Source organism: Pterocles gutturalis, unplaced genomic scaffold (assembly GCF_000699245.1).
Source record: "Pterocles gutturalis isolate BGI_N339 unplaced genomic scaffold, ASM69924v1 scaffold13138, whole genome shotgun sequence".
Classification (NCBI taxonomy): Eukaryota; Metazoa; Chordata; class Aves; order Pterocliformes; family Pteroclidae; genus Pterocles; species Pterocles gutturalis.
The window spans coordinates 95,320-122,263 of record NW_010125749.1 but is presented as its reverse complement, the minus strand read 5'-3'; the positions used below and the strand labels follow the sequence as shown (position 1 = coordinate 122,263).

General features: G+C 47.0%; 1 protein-coding gene across 1 annotated transcript in view; it reads left to right on the top strand.

The window, feature by feature from the left end:
• Positions 1-6,774: 6,774 nt before the first annotated feature.
• Positions 6,775-26,944, top strand: part of SPNS2 (spinster homolog 2 (Drosophila)) — a gene marked incomplete at its 5' end in the record, with an annotated part of 80,486 nt that continues 60,316 nt past the window's right edge. Inside the window, one exon of the mRNA XM_010078709.1 lies at positions 6,775-6,872. Coding sequence (XP_010077011.1) covers positions 6,775-6,872 — 98 coding nt within the window. The remainder of the gene's footprint in view (positions 6,873-26,944) is intronic.

The window sequence follows — 26,944 nt, the reverse complement described above, 5'->3', positions numbered from 1 at the left end:
GGGGGCAAGCGGCAAGTCCTCCTGTGTGTCACAGCTGCGGGTTTGCTCTCCGTTTCAGACGAGCCCTCACCCCTTGCTGCACGTGCAGGTCGTGGGAGGCCATCAGGGTCTGTGCAGGCTTCAGACTCTCAGGCTTGCCTGCTCCGGGGTCTGTCAGCAGGTTTTTAAGCCGCTGTTTCATGGCCTGCAAAGGGGCGCAGTGCTGGGTGCCCAGACCCCGGCTCGTTCCGATCCTGAGCTGCTGGGCTGGATTTCTTTCTGCGCAGTGCTCTGCTTTGTTACTCGGGGAAACCCCTTTCTGAACAGGCTGCTGTGGGTGTTGGCAGTTTCTTTTCAATGCTTTCTAGGTCACAAGTTTCTTGCATGCCAGCGTGAGCAGAGTTTAGGAAACCCTTGTTTTGATTTGTTGGTTTGTTTTGTTTGTTTCTTTTTAATCCTGCAACGCTGTTTCAAAACCAAAGACTATTTCACCAATGCTTTATGTCATGTCGTGCAACAGTGGAAATTAGTTTTGCAGGAGGAAAATCTGTGTGTGTGTCCTAAGGAAGCTCCTGTCAGTGTTTTCAAGCACGACGTCGCCACTCATTTAGCAACACTTAAGGAGCAAACCTGCTGCTTTCTGCGTGTGAGGCAGTGAATGCTTCCATGGCAATCCAGAGAAGCTGGTACTGTGCTTTAGTTCTAGATTTGCTGGTTCTGGGAGCAGGGGGAATTTATTTTGAGGTACAAATAGCAGGGCTACCACAGTGGTTTTCTGACACTAAGTATTTAAATAGGGTCCAAATGGTGAAGCCGGGGTTTAGCAGCTGGTGGGTGGCTGAGCTGGAGCTCGCTGGTTTGAAGCTTAGGGATCAGCGTGTGAACAGCAGTCACACCTTGGGGTTGCAGGGAAGATATAATCACAGAGACCTCGGAATAAACTTCTCTCCACCTCATCTTTTCACATGTCTCTGAACAGACAGGTGTGTATATCACTGTGTCTCCTTAATGCATCATTTGAGGCAGATTGGATATGGCTGCAGGCAGGAGGAAGAGCCCGACAGTAGGAATGTGGCTTGTGCCTCCAGTGGCTAGGAGGCCAGGGCTCAGCTAGCCCTGCTTGGCTACCTCCACCTGAGGGAAGGGGTCTGGGCAGAACCAGGGAGCACAGCCTGGGAAGGAGAATGCCTTGATAAGGAGGAGAGGTAGGCAGCTACAAATCATGGAGGGACAAGAGTTGTCAGTACAGAGTCTGCTCTGGCTCTTTGGGATCCAAGAGGGGGTGAGAGGGGGTTCCCCTCCTCTTTGGAGGCTTCCCCAAAGAGCGGTGCAAGCCCAGGGCTGCAGAAGGGCAGGAGAGATGGTGCTGGGGACACACGATTGCCCTCAGTGCCCAGCCTGCATCATGTAGAAAAGTTGTGTGCTGCTTCCCGTCAAGCACCATGATTTTTCCCCATTTAAATACCCCTTTAAAGATGCATATTGTTTTTAAGTAATTGGTTATGTTGGCCAAAGGTGCTGCAGCACACAAGCAGTGTTTAAAGACTGCATTGGCATTACTGATGGAAGGCTGGTGAGCTGAGAACCTGGGGCTTTGTTTCTGCAGCTTTGTGCTCGGTGCACAGGCTGACGCTGTGTTTTGCACCTGCTTTGCAAGCAGTTGGAAATCGAAGGGTAATGTTGTGTTTTGGTGCGTGGAAAATGGGGCTCTCCCAGGGAAGCGCTACCGTCTTTTTGCTTGAAATTGTGATTTCATTGTGGCTTAGCTTATGAACACTGTTTCTTAGCATGATGGCTCTTTGTTCATATCTACAGGCAGCAGTAATGAGGTGACGAGCCCACATTTCTTGTAAATACAGAGGACAACCAAGGCACTCTGCACACTAGATCTGCTACAGAGCACTGCTGTCAATGATGGTTAACACAGAGGAACCATCTGTACTAAAATGACCTGTTCAGAGCATCTTTTTACTTTGTATCAGATGACTTTCCAGTCTTGCACCTTTTGTGGCAGCTCTGCTCAGTAACACAAAGTCTGTCCAGGCAAGCAGCCTGCACCGTGCAGGATCAGTACCTCCTGCCTCCCTGTTCAAAGCCTGAACTGTGCACTCACAGGAAAATTTCCCTTTCCCAAAGCACTTCCCCTAAATCAGGGATAACTTAGGCCGTTCAGTATGGACCTGCATTCCAAAAGCCTCAGAATCAGGTCTTGGATATTAACTGTGAAATCGCCTCTAAAGAATGGGAGGCCACAGTGTTCAGGATCCTGCACTAGATCCTAGAAACCCTCTGCCACTGTAGGTGGGTGAGGTCAGCCACCTTCCTCTTCCCCATTTATTTGACATTCCCATCCTATCTAACACTCCGTGCCCAAAGACTTTTTATCCTCCAAATCGCTCTTGAAAGTCTTTTTCATGCCCAGTGCCCGCAAAAATCCGATAACTGCCTTGGTGTCTGTGTCAGGTATTTGGACACTAGAATGGCAGGCGTAGTAAAGTAACCTCGATAGGGCTGAAGTAACTCGTCATTCCTCTGGGTTCCCTTGAGCCCTGTCGCTGTGCCCATCTTGATCAGCGCTCCTGGCCAGGTCCTGCCTGGGTTTCATCTCACAGAGTTCCAAGCTCTACGTCAGCACTAATAGTGCCTGGTTCAGCTGGTGGGATACTTTGAAAGGTTGGCACCACATCTCCTGTATGTTTGTTCAGTCCTGAGAATCCCAAATGTGCTTGAGAAGTTAGAGATGATGGCGCTAACGTGTGCCGTGTAATCATAAAGACATCCCAGGTGGCCACCAGCCCTGCCGAGAGGCTGTCTCGGGAAGGGTGGTGCCTGTCAGCTGCTCATGGCTATTTTGAGATCCTCCTGGCACATAGGTATGAGCTTTAAACCAAGAAAGGCCTCGTCAGCCACGTGTGGCAGCTTTGCTTTCTTGGATTGCATCAGGTGTTGGGAGACACCTGGGAGCACATCTCCACCAGCAACATGATCATTGTCTGGAGCTTGGCTCCAGCTGTCTCTGCCTTCCCACCAGCTACAAGCAGAAGGGAAAGTCCAAAGCTCTGTCATTTTGCTGTCTTCTCTCCCCTGCTCTATCATTGCTTAATTGTACCCCTAAATCTTATTAAAGTTTGGGGTGAGTCATTGCTATGGCGAGGTGGAAACAGAGCTGAGCAAATGCAAGAGAGGAGGTGTGTCTTCCCGTGTGAGCGTGCTGAGCAGGAGGACTCCCACAGCAGAGAGCAACTCCTCTGACTTCACTGATGTGTTGCATCATCTGCTTGCCGCTGCCTCTAATTTAATGCTCTAAATCCCATATCAAAACACCTGTAGTCCAAAGAGAATGTAAACCTGGAGTTGGAAATGAGTGCCAATTAGACATGCAGATCTCTCTTAGTCATCTGAGACCTTCCTCCAAGCTCCCACAGGACTTACAGCAGTGGGTCCGTGTTGTCCTGTTGCATTGACTCTCCGCAGAACCCTCTTCCCTCTCCACCACCAGAGTAAAGTTGTAGGCTTCATCCAAGGTGGCTGCACTCCACTGTCCTAAATGTATTGCATTTGTGGCTACGGTAGTTCAAGCTTGTAAAACACATCATGGTCCCTTGTGGAAGAAAAGCACTGTGGAACTGCAAGGCCATTGTCGCCGGACAGATAATTTCCTTGTCATGAGCTGGAAGAGCTCCGCTGCTTTACGGTGTAGGCACCATTCTAATCCCTTAGCTTGCTGTTCTGGTTTCTGATGCAAATAAAAAAAAAAAATCTTCTTTCCAAGGCTATGTTTTCCATCACATCCCAGGTTCCTACTCCTTGTCACTTTTGGAGGTTTAAGGTGCCTCTGGCATGGCTGGGGAGGCGTTGCTGTCGGCAGGGCAGGCACCTCTCGGGGCGGTGGAGGGAGCTCGGGACGGGCGTGTGTCACTCCATCGTGGGGTTGCGAGCACAGAAGCCCAGAGCCGTTGAGGCTGGAAGGGACCTGTGGAGATCATCTGGTCCAACCCTGCTGCCTTCTCAGACAGTTGTCCTAAGGCAGGGCTGGAGCTCTGAACCTCCCTTTTCCCATCCCTGGGTCAGTCCCTCTGGCAGGACAGCAGTTTTTGCCGAGTTGCTTTTTGCACAGTGACGCTCTGTGCACCTGCTGGTTTAGAGGGAATGAATCCTGCTTGGTGAGCACTTCAGCACAGAGGTTTCTGCCATGAAACCGACATCGAGGTAGTCTGTCTGCACTAGCTTTAGAATAAATTTTTTCATCAGCTGCCCTCCGAATTAGAGTGTTTGCTGGGAGCAGTACAGTTGCAGTGTCCCTGGTTCAGTACGTACTGCTTTGTTTTTCTCTGCAAGCTTTAGCTTTAGCTGATATACTTCCAGCCTGTTTCACAGAGTTTCTTTAATTATGAAAATGAAAATCTATCTTCGTGTCAGTGGGAGCTGAGGCCCCATCCTGACAGAAAGGTGGGTGCAAACTTGGCCCTTTGTTACTGAAATAAAAGAAGCCGCAAGTTTCAGCTGCAAGGGCTGAAGAGGAGCATCGCTGTGACCTGTGTGATGTACCTGCTCGGATTAAGTCCTGTGTTGAATGTGTCTGTAAAAGCAAGGAGAGCTCGGATCCCTCTGCTGTGGCTTCTCCAGCTGCAGTGTTTGGGGCTCAGCGGCAGGAGTTAGCAGGGTGTTTCATTTCCGTGTAGCACAACGGAGTGATGATAGGAGAGCAGGAGAAAACATTGCATTGGTATTTCCTCCCTTCTTCCATCTTCTTCTTGAGGATGTTGATAGGTTTATCTCCTCTAAAATTGGGACTGTACTTCCCACAAGTAGTTCTGACCTGCTGTGGGCAGTCTGGGACCAGCTCCTACCGGAGCACAGGTTGAAGGTGTTGAGAGCGGGTTAAGCTGAGTGAGGTTTCTAGACGGGGTTGCAAGACAACTGCTTTTTTTGTGAAAGGGTGGGACACCGAGGGGAGTATGTAAGTCATCTAAACCACAGAGAGTTTTGCTAGGTGAATGCAAGATTTATTTTTGTTCCTCAGATATCGCCTGCATAGTGATATCTCAGTTATTAATGGAGCGAATGAGGGAAAGACAGGCAAGAGATGCCAGGGCACTGTGAAGATGGAGGTAAGTCTGCCATCCAAGAGGAACCTGAGAAGTTCCTGTTGGAATTACAGTAGACAGCAATGCTCCAAAGGAGAAGAAAGGCCGGGGGAATGCTGTGTCGGGTGGGATGGAGGCAGGCACTTCATACTTGTGTTCGGTGTTGATACACGTTGATAAGATTCACACCCTTCTCCACCCTGAGCCTTCTCTGCTCGGGGCTAAGCAGTCTGATAGGGAGAGGACAGAAGGGAGATTGTTGTAGGAGGTAGGAGGTTGGACTAACGTTACCGGGCAGATATTGGTAGTCTGAAAGCCAACTTGAATGCTGCCCTGGATAGGCAGTGATGTACAAATAGGATGTACAAGATGGAATAGGACAAATGGTTTTTCTTGCTTTTTCCTTCTGTCTCTGTAGCTTTTTTTCCTTTAGTACCTTGAATTTGTGTTTGTTTTTTTGGCATTTTTCCAGATGTCTTCTGGGAATAGTTATCCTTGGGCCTTTTATCTCTTTGTGTTTGTCATTTAGTGTGATCCTGAGAACCCTGAAAGCTAAGATATATGGTGAGGGAGTTCAGGTTGGTGCTTGGTTGATTCCTGTGACCTACAGTGATGAGCAGAATCACTTTGGATAAAGCCTCGGATCAGATTTTGAACTGGAGGTGAACTTTTAGAGCTGCTCAGTATAGTTGTAGAATGGTGTATCTCATTTAAAAAAAAAAAAAAAATAAACCTGCATATCCTCGGTTTTGGGGAAGACAGTAGCCTAAATGAAGAAGTCCCAGATATGAAGAGAGCAACTGTCTCTGTTCCAGAGCCAAGAAGTCGGAGTGCAGTTTGTTTAGACCACAGACAGACGCTCAGGGCTCTGGGTCTGTATCCGGCACAGCTGGGCCATCTGCAGCTTGGCAGACGTGTGTCCCCCAAGATGAGCTGTAAAAGTGCTCCTGTGGGTGTTCCCTGCTGGCTAGGTGTTACAGAAACATGCCTGTTCGTATGTACCTGACATCGCATGTGTTTATAGGTTTGATACCCAAGTGCTAAATCGAGCTGAGTACGTAAATACTAGAAAACCTGTTCATTTTCCTTATGGCAATTCATGTATTGGGGGTTCAGGGAAGAAAGAAGGTTGGGTCTGGTTCTGCTTGTAGTTGCTTCAAAGGTAAGCATTTGGTCACTGACCCACCCTTACTAAACTGTTTTAAATTTATTTTCTATGTTTGTTTTGGAAATGAGAACCCCCCTCCAGAACTAGTTAAATGTGAAAACTTCCATCACTGCTCCCATCAGTGTGTCAGATCTCCTCCCAGCAGACATTTGTTAAAACTTGTCTTGGACTCAATTTGTCTGTCTTGTTGAACCATTTGAAACACCTAAGGCACAGAATCAGTTTCCCCATATTTCTGTAAAAAACAGAAATAAGGGATCTGGATTCTGCCGAAAACAAACAAAAAAGAAAAACCTGATGTTATTTAAGTAGAGAGACCAGTTTCTCCTGCATGAGGATATCATTCCCAAACTCTTTGCATGGTGTTATATCGACCTACCCCTGCTGTTACTGTAGTAGCCCAAAATTACCGAGTGTGTGCGTGTATAGAAAAGAGGACAGTGTCCAAACTTTAGCAGTTATGCGTCTAAACTACTGGAATTTGAAGCTTTGCTGATGCTTCACAAAAGGTTTGAGTTGTGTGCTTTTCAAAGGCTGAAGCACTGAGTCTCTTCTCTCTGTTCTCCTTGCAGGTGTGTTACTAGACATCCAGCAGCACTTTGGAGTCAAAGACAGTGGGGCTGGCTTACTGCAGACAGGTAAGAGGATTTGTTTTCTCGCTGGTTTTTGTAACCTTCCTCTGCTCAGAAGGGTGTTTTCAGGTTTCTTCAGTTACAGCCTTTGGGCACATTGCTGTGAAATATCCTCTTACTAGGAAGATGAGTGAACGTGAGGGGTTTTTATTATTTTGATTTGCTGGTGGGCAGGAGATGAGGGCTCAGAATGACTTCAGTGCAGAATGGGCCAGAAGTAAGCAAACCTAATGATATTATTTATGACAACTAAATTCAAATAGGAGACAGCTCCTTCCCCTAGATCAGAAAACTCCTGATAAACCAGCAGCAGGATCTTGTTGTTCTCACCAACCTTACCTCTCTGTAGGTGGGTAATAAGTGTGGTGTTTGATGCTCTTCATGTGCTCTGCAGAGAATCTGCTGAATGCACAGTAACTGGGAGTACAGTGTGGCATGAAAATGTCAAACTCGTCAGGACAAGTACCTGAGGGTGACAACGGCAGGAAAGGCTGACAATCATTGCATTCGTGGTAACTCGTGGATTGACAATATCCCTGATTTTGGAACTGTTACCTTCAGACATTTCTCTCCTTGTGTTTAAGGCAGGATTACTGCAATTGTGATGCCCTTTGACTGTAGCAGACATTTTAGTGTTGCAGACATCTGCAGACAGAGCTGTGTACCCCCAGCCCAGCCCAGCTTTTCTGGCCTCTAGTCCTGAGGTGCTTTAGAGGAGTGCCTTTGTCAACGGGCTGGATTTGGTGCCACTGAGTAGCAGTCTCACATAGTTCTGACAGCACATCTGATCTTCGTATGGAGAGCTGAAAGGGCTGGCCAGAGAGTAAACGCAGTGTTTTAAGGAGCGAAACAGTCTGGTTTGGAAACTTCCTACAGAATTATTAGTTGGAGTCATAGATTTGTGGTGCTGTGGTTGTCTTGTCACTGTCATCTGTCTGAGGGAACCACACTGGAACAATTAGATCTCTGAAAAAAATTAGAATTCAATTAGGATTAGAATTAGCATGCCAGAAAGACAATTCTTGCCATGCCTTTTTTCTTATGCTATCACAGTGGATGCCAGATGCCTGTCAGGAGCTCGTTCATGAAACTGTGGCCAACAATAAAGTGTATAAAGTCATTCATTCTTCATGATCACACCCAGAGGTGAGAACGTTCTGGAGCTCCATCATTTGGCCTTTGATTTCAAACTGTATGGACCACTGCGGCGTCTCCTCCTCATTTTCTGCAGCCCGTGGCACAGCAGGATCCTCATCTGTGGTTACAGCTTCTTGTAATGTTGAAATATAAAGAATTAGTAACGGTTTGTATTAGGGCTTTAAAAACACTCTCCTTGTGGGACAGCAGAGTTCAGCTAAGCTGGTGTGTGCAGCACACGTCCAGACCAGAAGGCGTGAGCTTTGCAAGCGTTACTGATTATAAGTAACATCAATCAGTTATGCTCAAAGTGGCACTGCTTGTCCGTCAGGCTCTTTTCTACAGCAATTATTTGTATTTATTTATTGTACTCAGAGGAACAGGTCCTCAGTGTATCATTACACATGAAGTGCCTTCAAGAAAATATTCTGGTGGAAGATGACACTTGCCAAAGCATATATTTAATCTTCATTCCCCTCGGTGGATGAAGTCCTTTTGCAGATGATTTACTGACAGCAAGTAAGAGCTAAGCTCCAACAGGGCATTTCATTTGTTAATTGCAAGAAATGTTATTTATATCTCTAGCAAACATACAGGGCATCTGAAAACAGCATCACTGAGATATTGCAAGATTGCTGATGAGTGTGTCGTGAGTTTTGTAACTGATGAATAACTATTGCTTTAAGAGAAGCAACATTTTTCTCTTGGTTTTTGGCTGATCTGAAAACTGAGGGCTTGACTTTGCCCCTGCAGTATAGATCATAATGTATTAATCACAGTGAAAGAGTTCTCACAAAATAAAACACCATTTCACGTACGTAAGGCTAGGGGAACATAGCTGAAAACTTTTCAAATGTATAACTTTGGCTTAACAAGTTTCTGTGTTGGCAGCTGCCCCATGGCCCGTGTACCCTTAACCCTGGTGAAATAAAACACGCTGGCCTTAGCCACCATAAATACTGCTTGTAATCCTTTGTCTGTTCTCTGAGTCTGACCTCTCTAGATGTGCAAATTGGGGAAAATGGATGCAGACTGTAAAAACATTTGACCAAGGTTGCAGAGGAAGCCTACAGCAGAGCTGGGACCAGGACTGATGTCTCCCAGACCTCTGCCTTGACCTTGAACTGTTCCTTTGCAAGCAGAGAGACAGAAATATCATTTTATTCCCAAGAGAGGGTCCTGCTAACTAATTGAGTGATGTGAGACGAAAGACTGCTCATCCTGAATATGTCTTCTGAATAAAGAGCGGATTAGTCCTCAGGTTGTTAATCCTGCATCTAAATGAGTTCTAAATTAATTTACAATGTTAATGAGAGGGAGTGAAATTTAGTGTTAGCTGGCGGTTCATATCACTCATCAAACAGGCTTTAAAAAATAATACAGAAAATCCTGTTAACTGAGAAACAAGGCTGCACACAGTTTTAGGAAGAGATGGTACTGTGAAAACACCAAAAGCAAAGGGAAAAGAAATCCACCAAAGGCAATGCACGGCCCTGCGTTCGTACCAAACCCCTTCTTTGCAGGCACAGCCAACCTCGTTGCTCTCTCACTCCAAACATTCAACAGCCAATTCATATGCTGTCAGCTTCTGCTGCTCTCTGGAAAGCAAAGGTGATCAATTTCTTAGGAACTGCAGAGGCAGAATTTGAATTTTTGTCTTCTTTCATACTAATCCCAAGATACAAGCCGCTCTTTGCCTGGGAGATGTAAGGAAAACTGGTCAGAGGGGCGCAGTAACTCCCTGTACGGGAGGATCACGGGGACACTCCAGCCTCATCCACAGTGGAAAGGAGCAGAACGTGGTAGTCTCTGCAGCAAGGGTCCTGTGACAGCAAAGGACACGCTGACGGATGGATCGCAGTTGCTGCTGGCCCAGTAGCATTGCAGAGTACCAGGCGTGTAACCATGCTGGTTCCAGAGCCCCGGTTATCTCTTGATGATGCTGTTACTCTGTGCTGATCTTCCCTTTTAAAGCACTACATATGCAGTCATATAAATATTAGTTCAGTTCACTGTCCTACAGGTCTGCAGCCAAGCTTTCTTGGGCTTTTCATGGCTTACTGGTTGCTTTTTCCAGCCGGAGAAGGATAGTCCTGGCTGATCTCAAAAGGGGACAGAGCATCTCCTTCCCTACTTGAGCTGTACAGCTGTAGTCGGTCGATACATTTATAAGCCAAAGCACACAAAAAGTCTTTGTCATGTGTGGAGTTGGGTAACCACAGGCCTCTAAATCACAAAGACCGAGAAGATGGACAACTGGATTTTCAGAACTGCTTCAAAATAGCGTTGTCCTTCCCCTCACTCGGACCACAGGAGCAGTGCCCCAGTGCTGACTCTGGTTTCCACTAGAATTTTTTTTTCCCCTTCTTTCTTCAATTTTTGTGCTTTATTGCTCTGTCTGCTTTCCTTGCCCTTCGATTTATTTTGCTTTTGTGTCTCTTGCCAGTGTCCATTTAGCACACAAGAACTCTAATAGTGATGGTGCCTGGCTCTCGGTACAGTTTGTCTGCTGTAGGTGTCAGGATGTTTTAAACAGGGAGGGATGATGAGGCTTGTCCTTTGCTACAGCTGGGGAGACCAAGAAGGCCAGATGGGAGAAGTGACCTGCCCAAAGTCACCCAGCGGGTCTGAGGCAGAGCCGGAACGAGAACCGTGGTCCAGTTCCTGAACACGCAGCATCCAAGAAACGTGTTGATGTGGTGCTTCGGGACATGGGTCAGTGGGTTGGGTGGTGTGGGTTGACGGTTGGACTTGATGATCCTTGAGGTCTTTTCCAACCTCCAGAGATCTGCTCCTTGTCAATGGGCACCTTCATCTTCCAGCCCAGGCAGCCGAGGCTCAGGGGAAGGCACATAAAGCGGTGGGGACACTCCTGCAAGCAGAAAGTGTGAGGGTATGGCAAGGTTTCCATTGGCATGCAGAGAGGAAAAGTGCCAGTCCTCAGAAAGAGCATGGGGATGTTGTTAGAGGCAAGCCTGGTAAGCAGGAGTTTATCCCATAAGGTCAGAACAGGGAAATGTAAGGAAGTGAGAGATCTGGAGGGACTCATTAAAGGTGAATAATCATAGATAACTGGGGCTCTGAAAGAACTTGTCTCTTCTCACGTAGAGAGAGAGGCATTCTCCCAAACACCTGCCAGCCCCTGGTTCCCAGGAAGCCTCGCAGTGCCGGGAACTTTCTTAAGTCTTGTTGTGGGCTCATTTTTCCTGTAAGGGTCAATTCCAACCAAAACCTCTGTTCATTAGAAAAGTGAAACCGCTACCTACCCGAGTTCCCTCACCTCCTGAGCTGGCCTAGTGTCACTTGCACTAGGTTGCAACCTTGCGGATACGTTAGCAGCTCTGGTGTGCTGTGGTTGTACCAGCTTGCAGCGAGTAGGCGACTTGAAACGGCGGAGTGCAGGGATGGGATAAATCAGAGTTGGTAATTGAAGGTTTTTCTTTCAACTCCTGTTGACTCCTATCTTCTTGTTTATCTTGGTTTATGATGACAGCCTATGCTGCTTTAACATTTTTAATTTATTCCACACAGAGACCACCTCCTCTAGATGCTAGCCTTGAAGATGTGTATATTACATGAGGTGCAGGTGCCACACGTTTCATTTCTACTGTCTGCTTCTGCCTGAATAGATCCTGTCTTGCTCCTTGTCTGTGCGATGTGTAACTGAATCAAATCCTCCTCTTTCTTTTTTCAAATCCTCCGCTTTCCCTTCCTGCTGCACCTGCTTAGCTGTTCTTCTTGCTGGTACAGAGGAAATCACACTCTGGACACTTTCCTGTTTTCTGTTTAAAATTCATGGGCTTTCCTTTGAGTGAATGACTTTGTACACCCCAGCACCTCCCCCGGCCCCGGTGTCTCAGGTCCCAATCCTGCAGGTGAGACAGAATGCTTTGTGCCTGCTCTTCTTGATTTACACCTGCAAATGGTTTGGCCCACCATGTCCTGCCCAGAGCAGGTCCTGCCATTGTCATCTTCCCTTCCCGCAGCCACGCTAAGCATCCTTAAATCCCTGATACTTCTCTGGGAATTTGGGTATCTGAATGCCAGGACAAGGTGGAGCTCTCTTTCTGCCAGAAGGAGATCCTTGATGAGCAAACCCTTTTTCCCCGTTTCCCCCTCCACACCTGATTTTGTAACATTTTTTCTGAACTTCTCCAGCCTTCTGTAGCATGCGGCTGATCTAGGGATTAAACAGTTTGTATAGGACATCTCCAGTGTAAGCAATAAAGATGAAAAAGCAGGGCTCTGTGTTCAGTGTGCCTTGATTAACGTTGTGACAAGGGCAGGTCTTGTACTTATCGAGGCAGAGTGAGCTGAGATAGCCCAGAGCCTGATTATTTCCCGCTTAAGTCCTTTACAAGTTCCGACAGTCCTTTTTCCCTGTGTGCTAGGATGGTATCTGATCCGGTAAGACTGGCAGTCTGAGGGGCTGATTCATGGAAGCACTTAAGCCTATTTGCAATCAAGAATGAAAGCGTTTCCTCGAGTCAGTGAGCAGCTTATAGGAAAATGTGTTTGTGCCCCAGCCCACTCCCACCAAGGACCAAACGATAAAAATGCTGTTTGCAGTGTGCACTCTCACTGGGCAGCCCTAGATTGCAAAGTAAATAATCTTTGGTGGGGGAGAAGGGGCAGGGAAGGGAGGGGAAGGTGTCCTTGCCTCCTGCTGATAGGAGGTGAGCGCCTGAGCCAGTGTTGTACTTTGTCTTTTTATTGTACCTGTCAGCAGGTGAGTGCAAGCTACTAGAACACGGAAACTCTCCAGACTGGCTTGTCTTCATTAACCGCTTGGTTTTACGATACTGCAGGGCTGCTAACACAACATAACAATTCATTTTCCCATCCTGTCTTACAGCCTTGCAGAGGGAAGGTCTGTCCTAACTCTTGGCCTTTCAGCCAGGGCAGGTGCTGGGGCTGGTTGTTGCAAGAGAAGCTTGGGCTGGTGCTGCCTGTGGCGTGTCGGCTCTGTCAGCAGGTGGGAGCCTGTTTTCCCTCAGGCTGTACTTCAAGCACCTCTTGCTAAGGTTGCATTCACTTCTGTAATTTATTATAATAACGAGGGGAAAGATTTCCCACAGATTTCAGAGCAGTGGTTTTCATTCCACCCAAAGCCCTAACAGTTTTTAACGTAGCCTGTCCACTTCCCCCTACACGTGCTCCTCAAACCTCAGAATTTCATTCAAGCTCTTTATAGGGGAGATGGGATTTTTCTAGGGTATTGTGTAATTCTTTTCAACAACTTCCTCGTAACACCAGCTGTGCGATCTCCTGCAGCAGGCACCTGCACTGCATTGTGTGTTTCATGCACAAGTAGGTCAGAAGGGCTGGTCTTGCCACCTTTGCTTTTTTCATTAACACTGTATTTGGAATTTTGAAAGAGGGAGAGGAGCATTTGAGTTACATTAGCATTGTTTTAATGCCATTATTAGGCACCTAATGGCTACCAGTTGCTGGAAGAGAGGTATGTACTTCCATTCAATACCTCATGAGTAGCTTGCTTTTTGTCCTCCCCCTCTGCACTAAAAGCTTTTGGTAATGAGTGGAAAACCTGCTTAGCTTTAATTCTTGCTTTTCACTGAGCCTGTAAGTGTAATTTTCAAGCGTGGTGACCAGAGGAGTGTTTGTATATGGTCTAAATCAGGAGGACCCTGTATTTCTTTGCTGTGCCCTGATCTCAATCTGTGCATGCAGTTGCTACTGGTACCTGTTGGGCCCAGTTTGAAGGTCAGTGTTAGCCCAGAGGGGAGACCTTTTCCCTTGACGTTAAGGGAAGCTGGATCAGAGTCTTCTATGAACTGAGAGTGAGAAAACAGAACTAACTTTTATGTTACATTTTATATATTTAATATGCTTCATCCCAGGGGAGCCGTAAGTGTTCTCTCTTAAAAGATTTATTTTAAGATTGTTTTGGTTTTGTCTTGCCTCCCGCACCTGAAGAACTCTCATTTTCTTCGAGCACAAACCTACAGTTCTGCAGGGCAGCGTGCTGTGTTGGGAGAAACGTGAGCAGCAATATTCATCCCGGGATCTGAGATGGGGGGATGAAGAGGTCAGGCTTGGTCTGTGCCCACGGGGAGATTGCCAAGTTCATCGAGGATGGTTGGGAGCATTGCTGTTGGAGGGGGTGTTTGATTTGAGAGAGAGAGAGATCCCTGGGATAAGCTGAAGTCTTGACAGAGTGTGAGGGAGCTCTGCTGGAGGGACTGTTTTGCAGCGAAGCAGAGAGCACTGGTGTTAGCTGTTGGGATACAGCAGGCGGCTAGCAGACTCTGCAAGTACCAGGGTGTGTTTGTGTAGTGGGGATGTTGGGGTTCTAGACCAGTCCGTGCAATCATTTTGCTTCTCTAATGTCCTGAGTTCTGGGTGGCTTTTCCTCCAAACCAGCACTTCTCAAGCCTTTTGGGCTCAGTACCAGGCCACTCTGCATCCTTATAATTTAATTTTTGTAGTGATTTATCATTAGACCACTATAAAAGTAATATTGCTGTGTGACTGGCTGCAAAGAACTTGCTGTTACTTGTGGACCACGATTTGGGGAATGATAGCCTTGAACTGTTCTAAGCTGCTGGAACCAGTGGTGTTTTCCAGGCAGAAGCAGCTGCATCTCAGTCCAGGCTGCGTGATTCCCATGTATGGACCCAGGCACGCTGGAGGAGGAGTGACTCACTTGTAGATGCGTATACCTGGCTGTGCAAATGAATTCCAGGGCATCTGTTACATAAAAAGTGAACATTCCTCATGGTATTTGGTAGTGTTACCAGCCTCCAGAACTAGATTCCAGTTAACACCAGTAAGTCTGAATTGCATGAATGGTGTATTGTTGCAGTAATCCAAACGAAATCTCCCAGTGCGCTCCCCTTACCCCCAATACAGGCACATATTCCAGGATTTTTCCTGTATGCTGATGAAAGGTTATAGAGCCAAGACTGATTTCTGCTTAGATTATGCATGGAACCTGGTTTTGGGGGGAAAATATTACTGACCATGGTCCATTACTTATCCCAATTCAAAGTCAGTTCTCACAAAACATGTAAAAGTACATCAACATTTTTTGCTAAAACTCTCTTCAGTTGTTTTCAAGTTTTAGGCACGTGGCTGAGAATGGCTTAGGTTTTTAAATCTCAGGTGAAAAACAAGCAGTTATTTGGTGGGATGAATAGCAGGAGGAGGCGTTGGCGCGCACTCCTGTGTTCTTTGCTGCTGCAAGCAGGGAAGTGCTTTGGTTGTCGGTGGAAAGGGTGTTTCCCCAGAAACTGCAGTTCTGACCTCTTTTATTCCTTCACTCAGTTATATATCAGGTTATTCCTAATTAAACATTTGGACAGTTTGAACCATTTCCTCCTTCCAACCTTTTCATCCACGAATGTTTACAGAAGCCAGATTTATTTTACATATTCTCCTACTGCCTCATTCTCCTCGCTCTTTGTAGACGAGCTGAACTGGAGATGTGACAACTCTGACGTGTTCTCTTGCACGACCGTGGTGCTGAGCAGAGAACATTAACAGTAATATACCTTTCCTGCAGAGAGTCGCCTTGAAGAACTAAGGTGTTACACTAGCCTTAAATTGCTTTTTTGGAGCTACGCTAATTTTAAATGGGTGGCTACAATATTGGGGTAGACTTGGAAGTGGATTAGGGAGGCAGTACAGGTCGAATGGTTTGAGCTTTGATTTCTTCTTATGGTTCTGCTGGTGGCACTGCCCAAGGTGCTCTCTTCTCTGGGTGTTTTACCTGTTCCCTTTCTTCTCTGGATCATCAGTTTGTAGAAGCAGGGCGATCTCCTACCCTGTAAACCTGTGATGAAGTGCCTGTTAAAACTGACCTTGCTGAGAGTTGTGCCTGAGCGAAGTTTTCAGGATGTGATTTGTCTGACTGGTGTTTTTTGGGAGGTTGGGTTTGTTTTGTTTTATTTGGTTTTCCTTGAAGGATGTTTGAAATATGCTCCAAATTATTTGTTTTTAATTCCACCTTAATGACAGTTACTGGTTTTATCCTTGCCTCTACCCACCCTGGGATGTGAGTGCTGCTGGTCATCACAGCGATTGATGGTGTTGGCTGTCGGCTCTGTTCCTGTATATCCAGCATCCTGTGGTTTTGGCCAACCTACCTGGCAATATAAATAACAATAAAAGTGCCTGAGTGCCCTTGGCCACACGTTTTGAGCACTAGAAATCATTGACAAAGTCTGACAAAGAAAGGCACTATTTCATGAGAGCCTTTGTGACGAGAATGAGTCATATAGGAAAGATGGGTGATGTAAAGAATAACTTTGCCACAAAAAAAAGGGAAGTGTTTGGCTTTTTTTTTTTTTCTTACTCTGGAATGTGCAGGGTGCTTTAGAGATCCATGCTGCTTTCAATTTATGCATTTGGACTGTTTTTAAAGCAGCCTTCCATTTGACAGGCATACTTTAGGATACATAGATGCTTAACTTACCAATGGTGCCTGCAAATCAAAGTAGTTAAGTGGCATAAATGGCACCAGCAAAAATGCTCAGAGGGTAAATTGCAAGCTCAGAGTTAGCGACCGAATTGAGGATCCTTTAGAAGCCTGATACTAAAAGAGATACTAGTTCAGAAAGGCTGATGTAAAGAGCTGTTATGGTGAGAACCACGCAACTGTTTGGCTAGATAAACCCACCTCCTTTATCAATCTTCTTGAAGGTAAAATTACAGAACAGGAACAGCAAAATGTCTCATGATTTTTGCTGGTTTGGTCCCATCCCATTCTCCCCCCCCCCCATTTTGTTCTTAAATTGACATCTTCCACCATCAAGATGATGTCCCCTAAGCAGGAGTTCACCGGAGCTCCGCTGGAATGTGTCGATCCAAGGTACTGCTGTGTGCTATGGCTCGCGATGCTGAAACTGCCACCAGCTGCGTGGCTGCTTTCGCTTGGCCACGTGGCTTAGGAAGAGGATCTGTCTCTCAGGGTTGTTGTGTTGCCTTTCTTATAAAATGTGATGGCAGCTTCTTATAAAGAAACCTGCTCCTTCAAGGTGTTTAGCTTGCCTGTATTTGTCATTATCTGTCAAAACACCAGCCTCACAAGTTGGCTGTTATGCTGAAGGTACTTGGGGTTTGTTGGCTGTGTAGCCACCATCAAGGGACAGACGAGCAACCTGGGCTGGTGGGAGGTGTCCCTGCCCATGGCGGGGGTGGCACTGGATGGGCTTTAAGGTCCCTTCCAACCCAAACCATCCTGTGATTTAGATGTGGATACAATAGTGGAACTGGGCAGGCTGGTGTGCTGGCTCAGAGCTCATCAGTGTGCAACATCTCTTGTCCACAAGGGACAGTCAGGTTTGGGTATGTGCACTGGAAGAGAGTTGAGCATTCTTTGGAAACGTGACCTTCCTCCTCCTCACAAGATCACTGAGGCTAAAGCCACGAATGTGTGTCCAACCTGCCGACGGGTGAGGTCTTTGTGCTCCGTTGCGGTGTGGGTCTGCACCGTGCCCTGCCTCCATCCGCTGGCACCGCAAGCCGAGAGGTGCAGGTGGGTTCATCTCTGTTGTACCCATCCAGGTCGCTCCAGCTTGGCAGTTACTTCCAGCTTTTTGGCTAACATGGCAATCGTACTGCGTGCTAACTGCTTTGAAACCCATGGATATAATAATATGGCAAGTTATTAGCAAATATGACACAAAATATGTCATATTTAGGGGGCAGGGTGGCAAGACAAGGAGAAAATACTAAAAGAAAATAACTCCAAAAAGAAATGGAGAGAGAGAGACCAGATTTTCCTGAAAAGCAAGTTGTCCAAAGTCACCCTTGTTCTCACCGGGGGTGTTTTATGGCAGCAAAGGTAATAATACAGGATATTATACAACGGATGTAGAATTTTCACTAAAAACTCCCCAGTGAGATATTCCTACCAGCTGCTAATGTTAAACCTTCCAACGACTGGGACAATACAGTATATGACGCAGTGAGCTGAGAAAATGTTTGCGTTTTATATAAAAGACAAGTTAGTTTTTCTTGTTTGTACTTACTGAACTTGTTCTTTATGGATTCATAATCCAGAAACAAGACTCTTTGGTGTAATCCCCAGACAAGCAAACTGCTGGCAATGCCATGATGAGTTTTCCCCCCGAGGTTCGGTTTTCAGCTGGATGGGGCTGCTCGTAACGAAGCTCAGCTGGCATCTTGGGACATTGATGGTGGTGTGGTCTCCAGGGAGGGGAATGGAATAGGCACTGAACACAAACTGACTTCAAATGGGCCACTGGTCCATCGTCAGTCTCTCCTTCCATATATTTAGGCCTGACTGAAATGGGCTTTTTAAATACCTGGAGTCACCAAATATTGTCTTTCCTTTTTTCCATTAATGTAATTGATGATGCGTGAAGGCATTGCATTTGCAAACCTTGCGCACTGCAGTCTTCATTTCAGTAGTGCTTGTTCTACCAGAAAGATACTAGCCAGAGGTAATGTAAAATGAGGGATTATTTAAAACGGGGTCCAGCCATGCACCGTGGCTATTGAAACACCCGGGGATTGTGTACAGAGGTCGTGTTCTTTTATCCGCAGCTGCAAGTTCAGTTGCAAAGCTCACTCCTGGAGCTGCCATTCAATTTGGTATTAAAGTGTTTTTGCAAGTCAGGGATGACACTTTGGAAATTCATGGGGCTGATAATCTTAGAAATAACAACGGTAAGACAGGCAGAGACCCAGTTCATTCTCCAGTGTGGTTATAATCCTTCTGCTTTTACAAACCATGGCAAATTAAACATTGGGATGTGTCAGTATTTCAACAGTTTCCTTAAATGAATGTGTCTCTTTCTGAAGGCCACCCAGCCACTCTGAAACTCTTGCTCTTTGTCTAAAATGCTATTTATAGCATTTCTAAATACTGCCAGCAAAATTGAACCGGCGAATAATTTCTCTCCAATAGCACTGGCCGCTTACAATTGTACGAGAGGCTTCTTACATGCTCCGTGATCCCTCTCCATTGTAGGATGAAGACTGCTTGTCATTGGAGGTGTTCATTTGTGGCCTGCTGTTTGTTCAGCTCTCTTGTCCTACCAGTCAATATGTAATTGCAAATTGCAGTCGATAGCAATGTTTCTTTGTATTTATTTTGTGGTACAAAAGCCTACTGAAATGTTGCTGGGATTTGAAAAAGTAGATGGAGAAGCCCGTGGCTCCGTACCCTGGCAGAGAGTTGTTTCAGTGCCGATGGACATCGTGTAGCATTGGGTATGAATTTGGGAATTCTTTGTGACCCCTGTCCTGTGCTCAGACCACTGCTGCTTAAATGATGCTGGACTGCCTCTGGAGCATGCTGGACATATATGAGGGTATTCTGGATGCCATAAGATCGTGTTCTTCACCCCTCTGGCTTGCTCGTGGGTCTTGTTAGGAGGTTGGGGGTTGGGGGTTGTCTGGAGCCCCTGTCTCTCGTAGTTCAGGTGACAGTCCCCAAGCAAAGCGTAGCTGGAGTTACCTCGTGTTTCACAGCAAGAGAAGGCAGCCTGGTAACTGCTGAGAGGCTGGAGCCTTTCTCCAAAGGTAGATCTTGGTGTCTGGCACATCCAGGCTCCAGCCTGACCCACACCGTGCTGTTAACCAGCCTGGGTTGGTGGCTCAGCGTTTTGTTTCCCGGCCCTTGCAGCTGCTGGCCAGTTGTTTTTGTGCAAACACACAGTGGCTGCGTGAGTGTAAGGACCGGGGTGATAAAACCAAGAAGAATTAGTTCAGGGCACAGGGTAAGTGAGAGCGCAAACGGTTCCTTCCTTGCCTTTTAGAGACGTGGCGACTCAGAATGAAACCAGACAGCGAGTGCAGCCACAGCAGCCTTGGCCAGCGTGTCTGCGCCAGTGCGCCCGGCCAGCCCCGGCTCACATTTTGTCTTCACGTGTACATCCTTCACCTCCTGCTTCCAGAGCACTTTTAAAGATAATCTGTATTTTTATTTTGCTTGTTCTGAACAATAAGGAGTTGGAGGGGAGTACTATATGAAGCCATTGATGTCTGGAAAAGGAAGGGGGGTGGGTTTCGAGGGTTTTCCTCATAGTGCGCAGACAGTGAGCACGGGTCGGTTTGCTGGAGAGCAAAAATCTGATCAGGGAACAGTTAGCTTGCGGAAATGAGTGTCACAAGGAGTGCTGTCAGGGCCAGAGCTTCAAAGACCAGATCTTTACGTGAATAACACATTGTAATTCTTGGGAGGGCTTAAGCCAGCCTCGAAGTGACTCAGCTGCCTGGGCAGGAATTTTGTGTGTGTTCCTCGGAAGGACCTGATTGCTGTCACTGTCACGGACAGGATGCAAGGCGACATGGTTTTCTGATCTCTTGCCATTGTTCTTGTGTTCCTATGAAGCTGTCTCCTGAGATTACATGAAAAATCTTTTACTGGGGGGACTTATTATTTATTCACTGCCAGCGCCTTAGGCAGAAGATGGACACTGCTGGTAAGGCGAAACCGCGAGATTCCATCGAGGGATGCTTCTCTCTCCTGTGTTGCTGCTTTGAACTCAGACTCAGTCAGCACTACAGAAGTTTCCCCTGTGAAGTTAGTGTGGTTTTGGTCCCGTTCCTGGTGGGTGGTAGCTTATATAGCAAGAGCTGGCATGGCACGAGACACTGCTGGATTTTACAGGCAACTCCGAAAAAAGCAGGACACCGAGCAGGACAAAATACTGGAAATTCCCTGTGTGACCAGCAAGCGGCTTTTTAGAAGTAAGAGTTTGGTGGGCGGTGTTAAGAAATTTATGTGCTTCCTCCAGAAATAAATGTGAAACTATCTATATTAAGGACTAAGATCCCTGGGAGGGTGGGGAATGGTGGAGGAAAAACTTTGAGGAAAATGAGACAATCCCAAACTGTAGGATTAGCATCAAACAAAAGCAATTACCTGCAATTGCTTTTACGTCCATATCTTCTGGGTATTTTAGCATATTCAAATTCCACAGTGATTTCTATTCCTAAAATATTGAATTAGCACAAGGCTGCAGACGGCAGGATTTTAAAAGTCGCACCCCTTGTTGGTGCTGCCTGCATCTGACAGCAGGGGAATAAAAATCAAATATTTCAGATGTCCTCCTGAAGTTCTTGTGATGAGAGGAAATCTATTTCCATCCCTTAAAATTCATTTTAATTTGTCAAATGTTTGCCTTCCTCCAGAGAACTGGAAGCAGGCAGCGTCAGACCCGGGTGAAGTTATTCTGTTTAGAAATTCAGAACGATCTGCACTGACCTCTGGGAAGGAAGTTGGCTACAATGCGCAGAGGTGAATCAGCAGTTTTTCCTTTCAGATCGATAATTTTCTTAGTTATTGAGGTTTTATTGATTTTAAAAGATGTCGTTTTCCTGGTCAGCTGAAGCACTCTTGCAGATGCATGGCGTGAACTGGAAAGGTAACAATTTTGCCGAAGAACGGTGTGAGTTTGCTACCAAACCCCGACACCCTGTTATTGCACATGTGCAGACACACGTTGTGAATATAATTCCTTGTCCTTCCCTGTCCAGACATTGATGCTCTGCTCCTGCACTGCGGTGCTAACACCGGAGCAGGATCTGGGGTGCACTGGAGGTCTCTCCTTCGCCCCAAAGCGTTTCCTCTCCGTTTGCCCCGTGTTTACGTGCTTCCCCGCGCAATACCTGCAACGTGGAATCTGCAGTTTAACTCTCAGCAGGACAGCTTTGGTGGCTCTCAATGACAGACATGAACAGCTTGAGAGAGAAGTCGCATTTCATACCTCTGTCCTGGCCAGAGGAGAAAGTATTTGTAAGGAGGCTGTCGGTGCTGCGTTAGCTGATAGCCGGCTGCATGATGTGAAATGAGAGTGTGGCTATTTTCTGCTCCAAAGAGGGAGTGTGTGTTTTGCCAAGCCCTCTACAGATGGTACAACAGCCCCCTGAAGAAATGTAAGAATAATTAAAAAGAAATCAATCAGTCCCATCAGCTGCCTGGGGAGAATGTCAGCAGAGAACTGTTTCCCCCCCCCTGTTCCCAAGGTGGAGCCGTGTGGATCTGCAAGGCGTGGATGGGGTTTTGTCTGGCCCCTCTCAGCATCCCCTCCGTTCCCACCAGCACAGCCCTCGGGACCAGCAGCTGCAAACCCCCCTGAGCTGGTGGCCGCGGTGGAAGGCGATGGCCGAGGGTCTCTTTCTGGCTGAGACTATGAGCAGAACCAGTACCTGTGTGCCAGCCCTCCCGGCGTTCGCTGCCCTGTGCCCGGCTGTTTGCACGGCGTGTGTCTGGAGGTGTTGGGCACTGCAGGGCTGCTCCTGCCTCGGGTGTGCGACCAGCAGCTGTTAGGAGCTCACGTGTAGAGGTTAGCAAGGCATTCCTACTACAGAATGGTCGTTTAGTTGTGAATTTCCTTTTAAAAACAAACCTGAAGTCTGACAAAAACTCTGGGATTAGAATATGTTGGATTGAACATTTCTTTTAGCGAGTTTCTGTGAGTGCCGTGGCATGAGAAGCTCTTGCTTGCACTCTGCAGAGAAGGGGAAGCGTTTCCTATTGCATTGTTTTCCTTCAGAAGATGCTCCTGTTGGTAAATTACATGTAGCAAAGAATGTATTAGTAATGCACCGTACTTTCAAAAAGTCTCCTCTCTCTCCTGTTGCTGCAGGAAGCAGGTTTTGAGATTGATTTCTCTTGGAGGCAGAATAACTCCTGTTCCACACTAGTTAATTGTTTGAAATTAAAATGTTAGTTGAGGTAGGATGCAGGACTAGTGGTGCACTTGTAAAGAAGGATGGTAAACCGCATTTTAGGCTGGAAGCAGCCTTCCCCCTCTATCTCAACTTGGAAACAAGGACCATTATTTGTCCTTATAGCAGATACAAATGATGTATCATTCTATTATGAGAATAACAGATTTAAAGTCTTTTATTACTAGTTAAATCTAAGTCACGGTACTCAATGGAGATTTCAGGGATCAAGGGATTTAGGTTACTCTGCATTATCAGCTTTGGGCTGTCATTCATTGGCGTGTTTAAGGGCGTGCTGTGGGCAAAGATGCACGTAACTGTTCCTGCCTAAGGAGCCTGGCTTGCTTCTGGCGACCTGTTCATCCTTGTACGGCTGTGCTGTAGACCAGGCAACCTGCCAGAAAAGATACAAGCTTAATTTCCAGTCCTCAGCAGTCCCCTGATTTTGCTCTCTGGATGGCGTTAGCACCAGCACAGGGGAAGGTCTGGCCAGTGCTTTTAGATCTCCCCCGTGTCCAAGGGCTCCTGTGAACGCGGCCGTGGCGTGTGCCTGGTATCGTGACGGCAATGGAAAAAGAAAGATCTCAAGTAGAGGAAGGGAATAGAGTAAAATAAAGATCCTTTGGGTTTGTGGTTATTTGAATACTTTTCTCCAGACACCTTTCTCGAGCCCTGAGCCCTGCGGGTAGGTGCTTCATGCTCCTGGGAAGCAAGCGCAGCCCTCCTCCCGCTGGAGCTGAAGCTCTCAATGGATGGCGTGTGTGCAGAATGTCCTCAAAAACTACGTCGAAAGGGAACAGGGAAGCAGCTATTCTTTCCGAAGCAGACTTTCCTGAGTTCAAGGAGCGATTACTGACTGTTGCTGTAACAGCAGCCGGGACGGGTTTGGGTGTATTTCAGCCGTGCTGAGGCAAAACCCCTCCTGTAGCAGCATCGCTCAGGATGCTGCCGTGCTGCAGAGCTCTTGACCAGCCTCTGTACCTCTGGGATCTCACGTCTGGTTCAGGATTGACCAGGATGGATACAAATCCATCCTAATTGGCCAGCGAAGTTAATGAAGCTTCCCTGCAACTGACGGCACAACGGCAAACCGCCCCGTGTCACACATCGTACGAGCGCTGAGGCTGCAGCCAGGATGGGATGATGTCCTCGTTCATTCCGCTGCGTTAACTGCAAAGTCCTCAAACTGGCAGTTAGGTCAAATGGAGAAGAAATTGCAAGGGGACAAGGCTGCTGTCAGCTGGCTGGGCTCATTGCTTTACCCTGTGGGTGTGCGTGTGCCTGGACAAAGGCACTTGCGGTTCTACAAAGTGTACCTGTGAACCATGGTCCGACTTTTAGAAATAATTTTAGGTGCAATTCAGTAATAGTTAATAAGCCACTGCCTAATCAAGCTGGCGGAAATGATGCAGATGCAATTTTTGTCTTCCTAGTTTTTAATTTTTTTTTCAGAGTAGCATGGGGTTAGTTGTACCAGCCCAGATCAGGGGTCCTGTTAGGATGTCATTCAGTCTTTGGTTGTGATCAATAGCAGGCATATAGGGAAAAAAATACAAGGACAGGGCAAGATAATGGTGATCGTTCCCTGGTAGCTGGATAGTTGAGGACTTTCTGAACCAGAGGGGTTATCTTTAACAGTCCTTACCTTAGTATTCTTCCAGGACTTTGTCCAGTCCTGTTTTGAAATACCGTAAACTCTGTGATAAAATCTCAGTGTTTAGCTAACTTTTGTGGATGCAATATCTTGTTTGATTTGAATTTTGCAGCTGCCAGTCTTATTTAATGCCACCAGGTCAGTCTTCTAAGGGAGGAGGTGATTTATTTTTCCCCTTTTGCATGCTACTCGTGGTGCTAGATCTCTTCTGTATCCCACATCAGCCGTTTCTTTCCCAGTACGTTTAGTGTTTCACTGTAAAAGGACCTGTTTCATCCTTTTGACAATTCTTTTTGATGCTTTCTGTACTTTTCCCGGTAATAACCTTTTATGTTACAGGGATGCAGTAAACTTACAAGTACTAAAACGTGTTTACTGGTAAAGAGGTTCTAATCTCTGCTGTCACTGGGGATTCCTGAGCAGTTTCCTCGAAACAGAAAACTCAGCTCTAGCGCTCGCTGAATCGCGTGAGAGTTCTTCCACCGACTTTGCTCAGGAGTCGAAATGAAGCCACACTAAAAGCATTTTGCAGAAAATCAACTCCAAGTGGAAGCGTCTGTAAAACAAAAGTGGCCTTGACTTATTTAATCAGTCATTTGTGAACAGAAAGAAATGCGAAAGCAGAGTTTAAACCCTGACAGACAAGCTCGTTTGCTGGGTTCTGCTGCACTCGAAGGCTGCTGTAGGCAGCCGTTCGCACGCCTTTGGTACGGCACTGCCCTGGAAAGCCAACCGCCCCAGCCTCCTGTTCCTGCCCCCTCTTTTCGGCTGCCATGTAATAAACCAGGTTGTGGAACTGACGCAGATAGGAAGATTTTTTCTTAGTTGATGGGGAGAGGTGGTGGCTGCTCCTCCTTAAATGTTATCGTGTAAATTTTATCCCCCAATCAAACGCACTGTGTAGCCACAGAAGACATTCTGCTGGTGAATACACTATTTCATTGCAAAAGCTGTTCCTTAGGGCTGGCAATCTGCTGGTGTCCCCGAATCAGCTCCCTGCAGGGTCACCAAGCACCAGCTGAGGGGCGAGGGAAGCGCTGGGCTGTGAGCTGGAGGCTGGAACCCTTCCCCTGGACCGCTGCCCGCAGCGCTGTACGGCAGGGCACGTCTCTAGGAACCGTAATGGGCTCACTGATGTTCAGGCTGCCCAAATCTCTTTAAAACAATGGTAATGTAATCACTGTAATTCCCAAAGTGAAAAGCAGAAGGTGGGTTTGGGTTTTTCCTCTTTTCTTTTTAAATTATATTGTCTGTGTACAGCTGTTCAAAATTTAATCTAGGAGCAAGTTTGCTTCTGCTCCGAGTGAATTTGCTGGACCGCCAGAGGGACTGAACAGCCCGGTGAAATGCTAGCTTTGCCACTGCGTGCTTAGATAAAAAAAAAAAAATTTTTGAAGTGACAGAATTGGACCTCAGTGGATGTGGAAAATGATTGTGAAATAACAACTGTGAATAATCTTCTACTTAATTGCTTTAGCAATAAGCAAGAAATGCACAGCTAAATCTTTCAGTGCAGCTTCGATGACATAATATTGGAAATTAATTTTTAAAAATGAAAAATTTGAGTGCTAAAACAGCACAGATCTTGGCTTTTAACTCAAAGCCGTTTTTTCCTTGCCTTTACAACGCTGATTGCCTGAATCAGGAAACCAAGCCTGATTTCAAACTTTGAAACGTCAGTAGTGTTTGTGGGGCCCAAGCGAGAGGAGCATCCCTGCTGCTCTTTAGGGAGTGCTGGTACTATGGACCGTGGACATGAGGACCACCGAGTGGTCACTTCTACAGAGATACTGGCTCAGGTCCATAGAAAGGAGGCTGGAGACACCGTTTGTCCTTCCCTTAAGTTGGTGTGGGAGGCAGTAGATGTTAGGGCAGGGTCCGTGTTCTCTGCGGTGCGTTACACCCGCCCGTTCCAGGGTCTCTCCCGGTCCCGAGCAGTGACCGGGCTGCGGGCGCGTGCCCAGCTCAGCCCAGCGGCAGCAGTGCCGGAGGCGGCAGGCGACAGCTCTCCCTCGTGGGCTCAAACTGACCTGTATCCTCCCAGCAGCTTCGGGGGAGCTCTGGAGAAGAGCAGCACGACAGCGGGTCATGTCTTTCGGCTATGGTTTTATTTCCACTGCTGGACGCGCAGCAGGACTGGCAGAGGGGTTTGCTGAGTGGAGTGTTCCGTGGTTTGGTTTGGATTTGAGTGATCTTGTCTGCAAGGCTGCTCGTGTACGGAACTGCCCTGGCCGCTGGACGCCAGCCTTTGCCGTACTCGCGTGGAAGGGCTGTTGTTTCTCTTTTTGTCAGAGTCATTTCTTGTAGCTGTCGTCCAGGCCCTTGGGACTGAAGAAGAGTGTTTCCCCGTCCCCCTGCAGCAGCGCGTACACACGGTAGTTTCGACAGCAGTTACCTACACCTGACCAGAGTGGTTGCTCTTTGCGGTTCCTCTCAAAGCTCAGGTGCCATCAGGGTGTTATTGGACTGCTTTTCCGGCTGTTCTTCTCCGATTTTCTGTTTCCAAGGAGTGGATTTCCCAGCAATTCCCGGTGAAGCAATCATTCGTGTTGGCTAAGGGGAACAAAGCAAGCTTTCAGGATATCCTTTGCTGGGAATATAAGGGCTGGCTCTTGGAAGA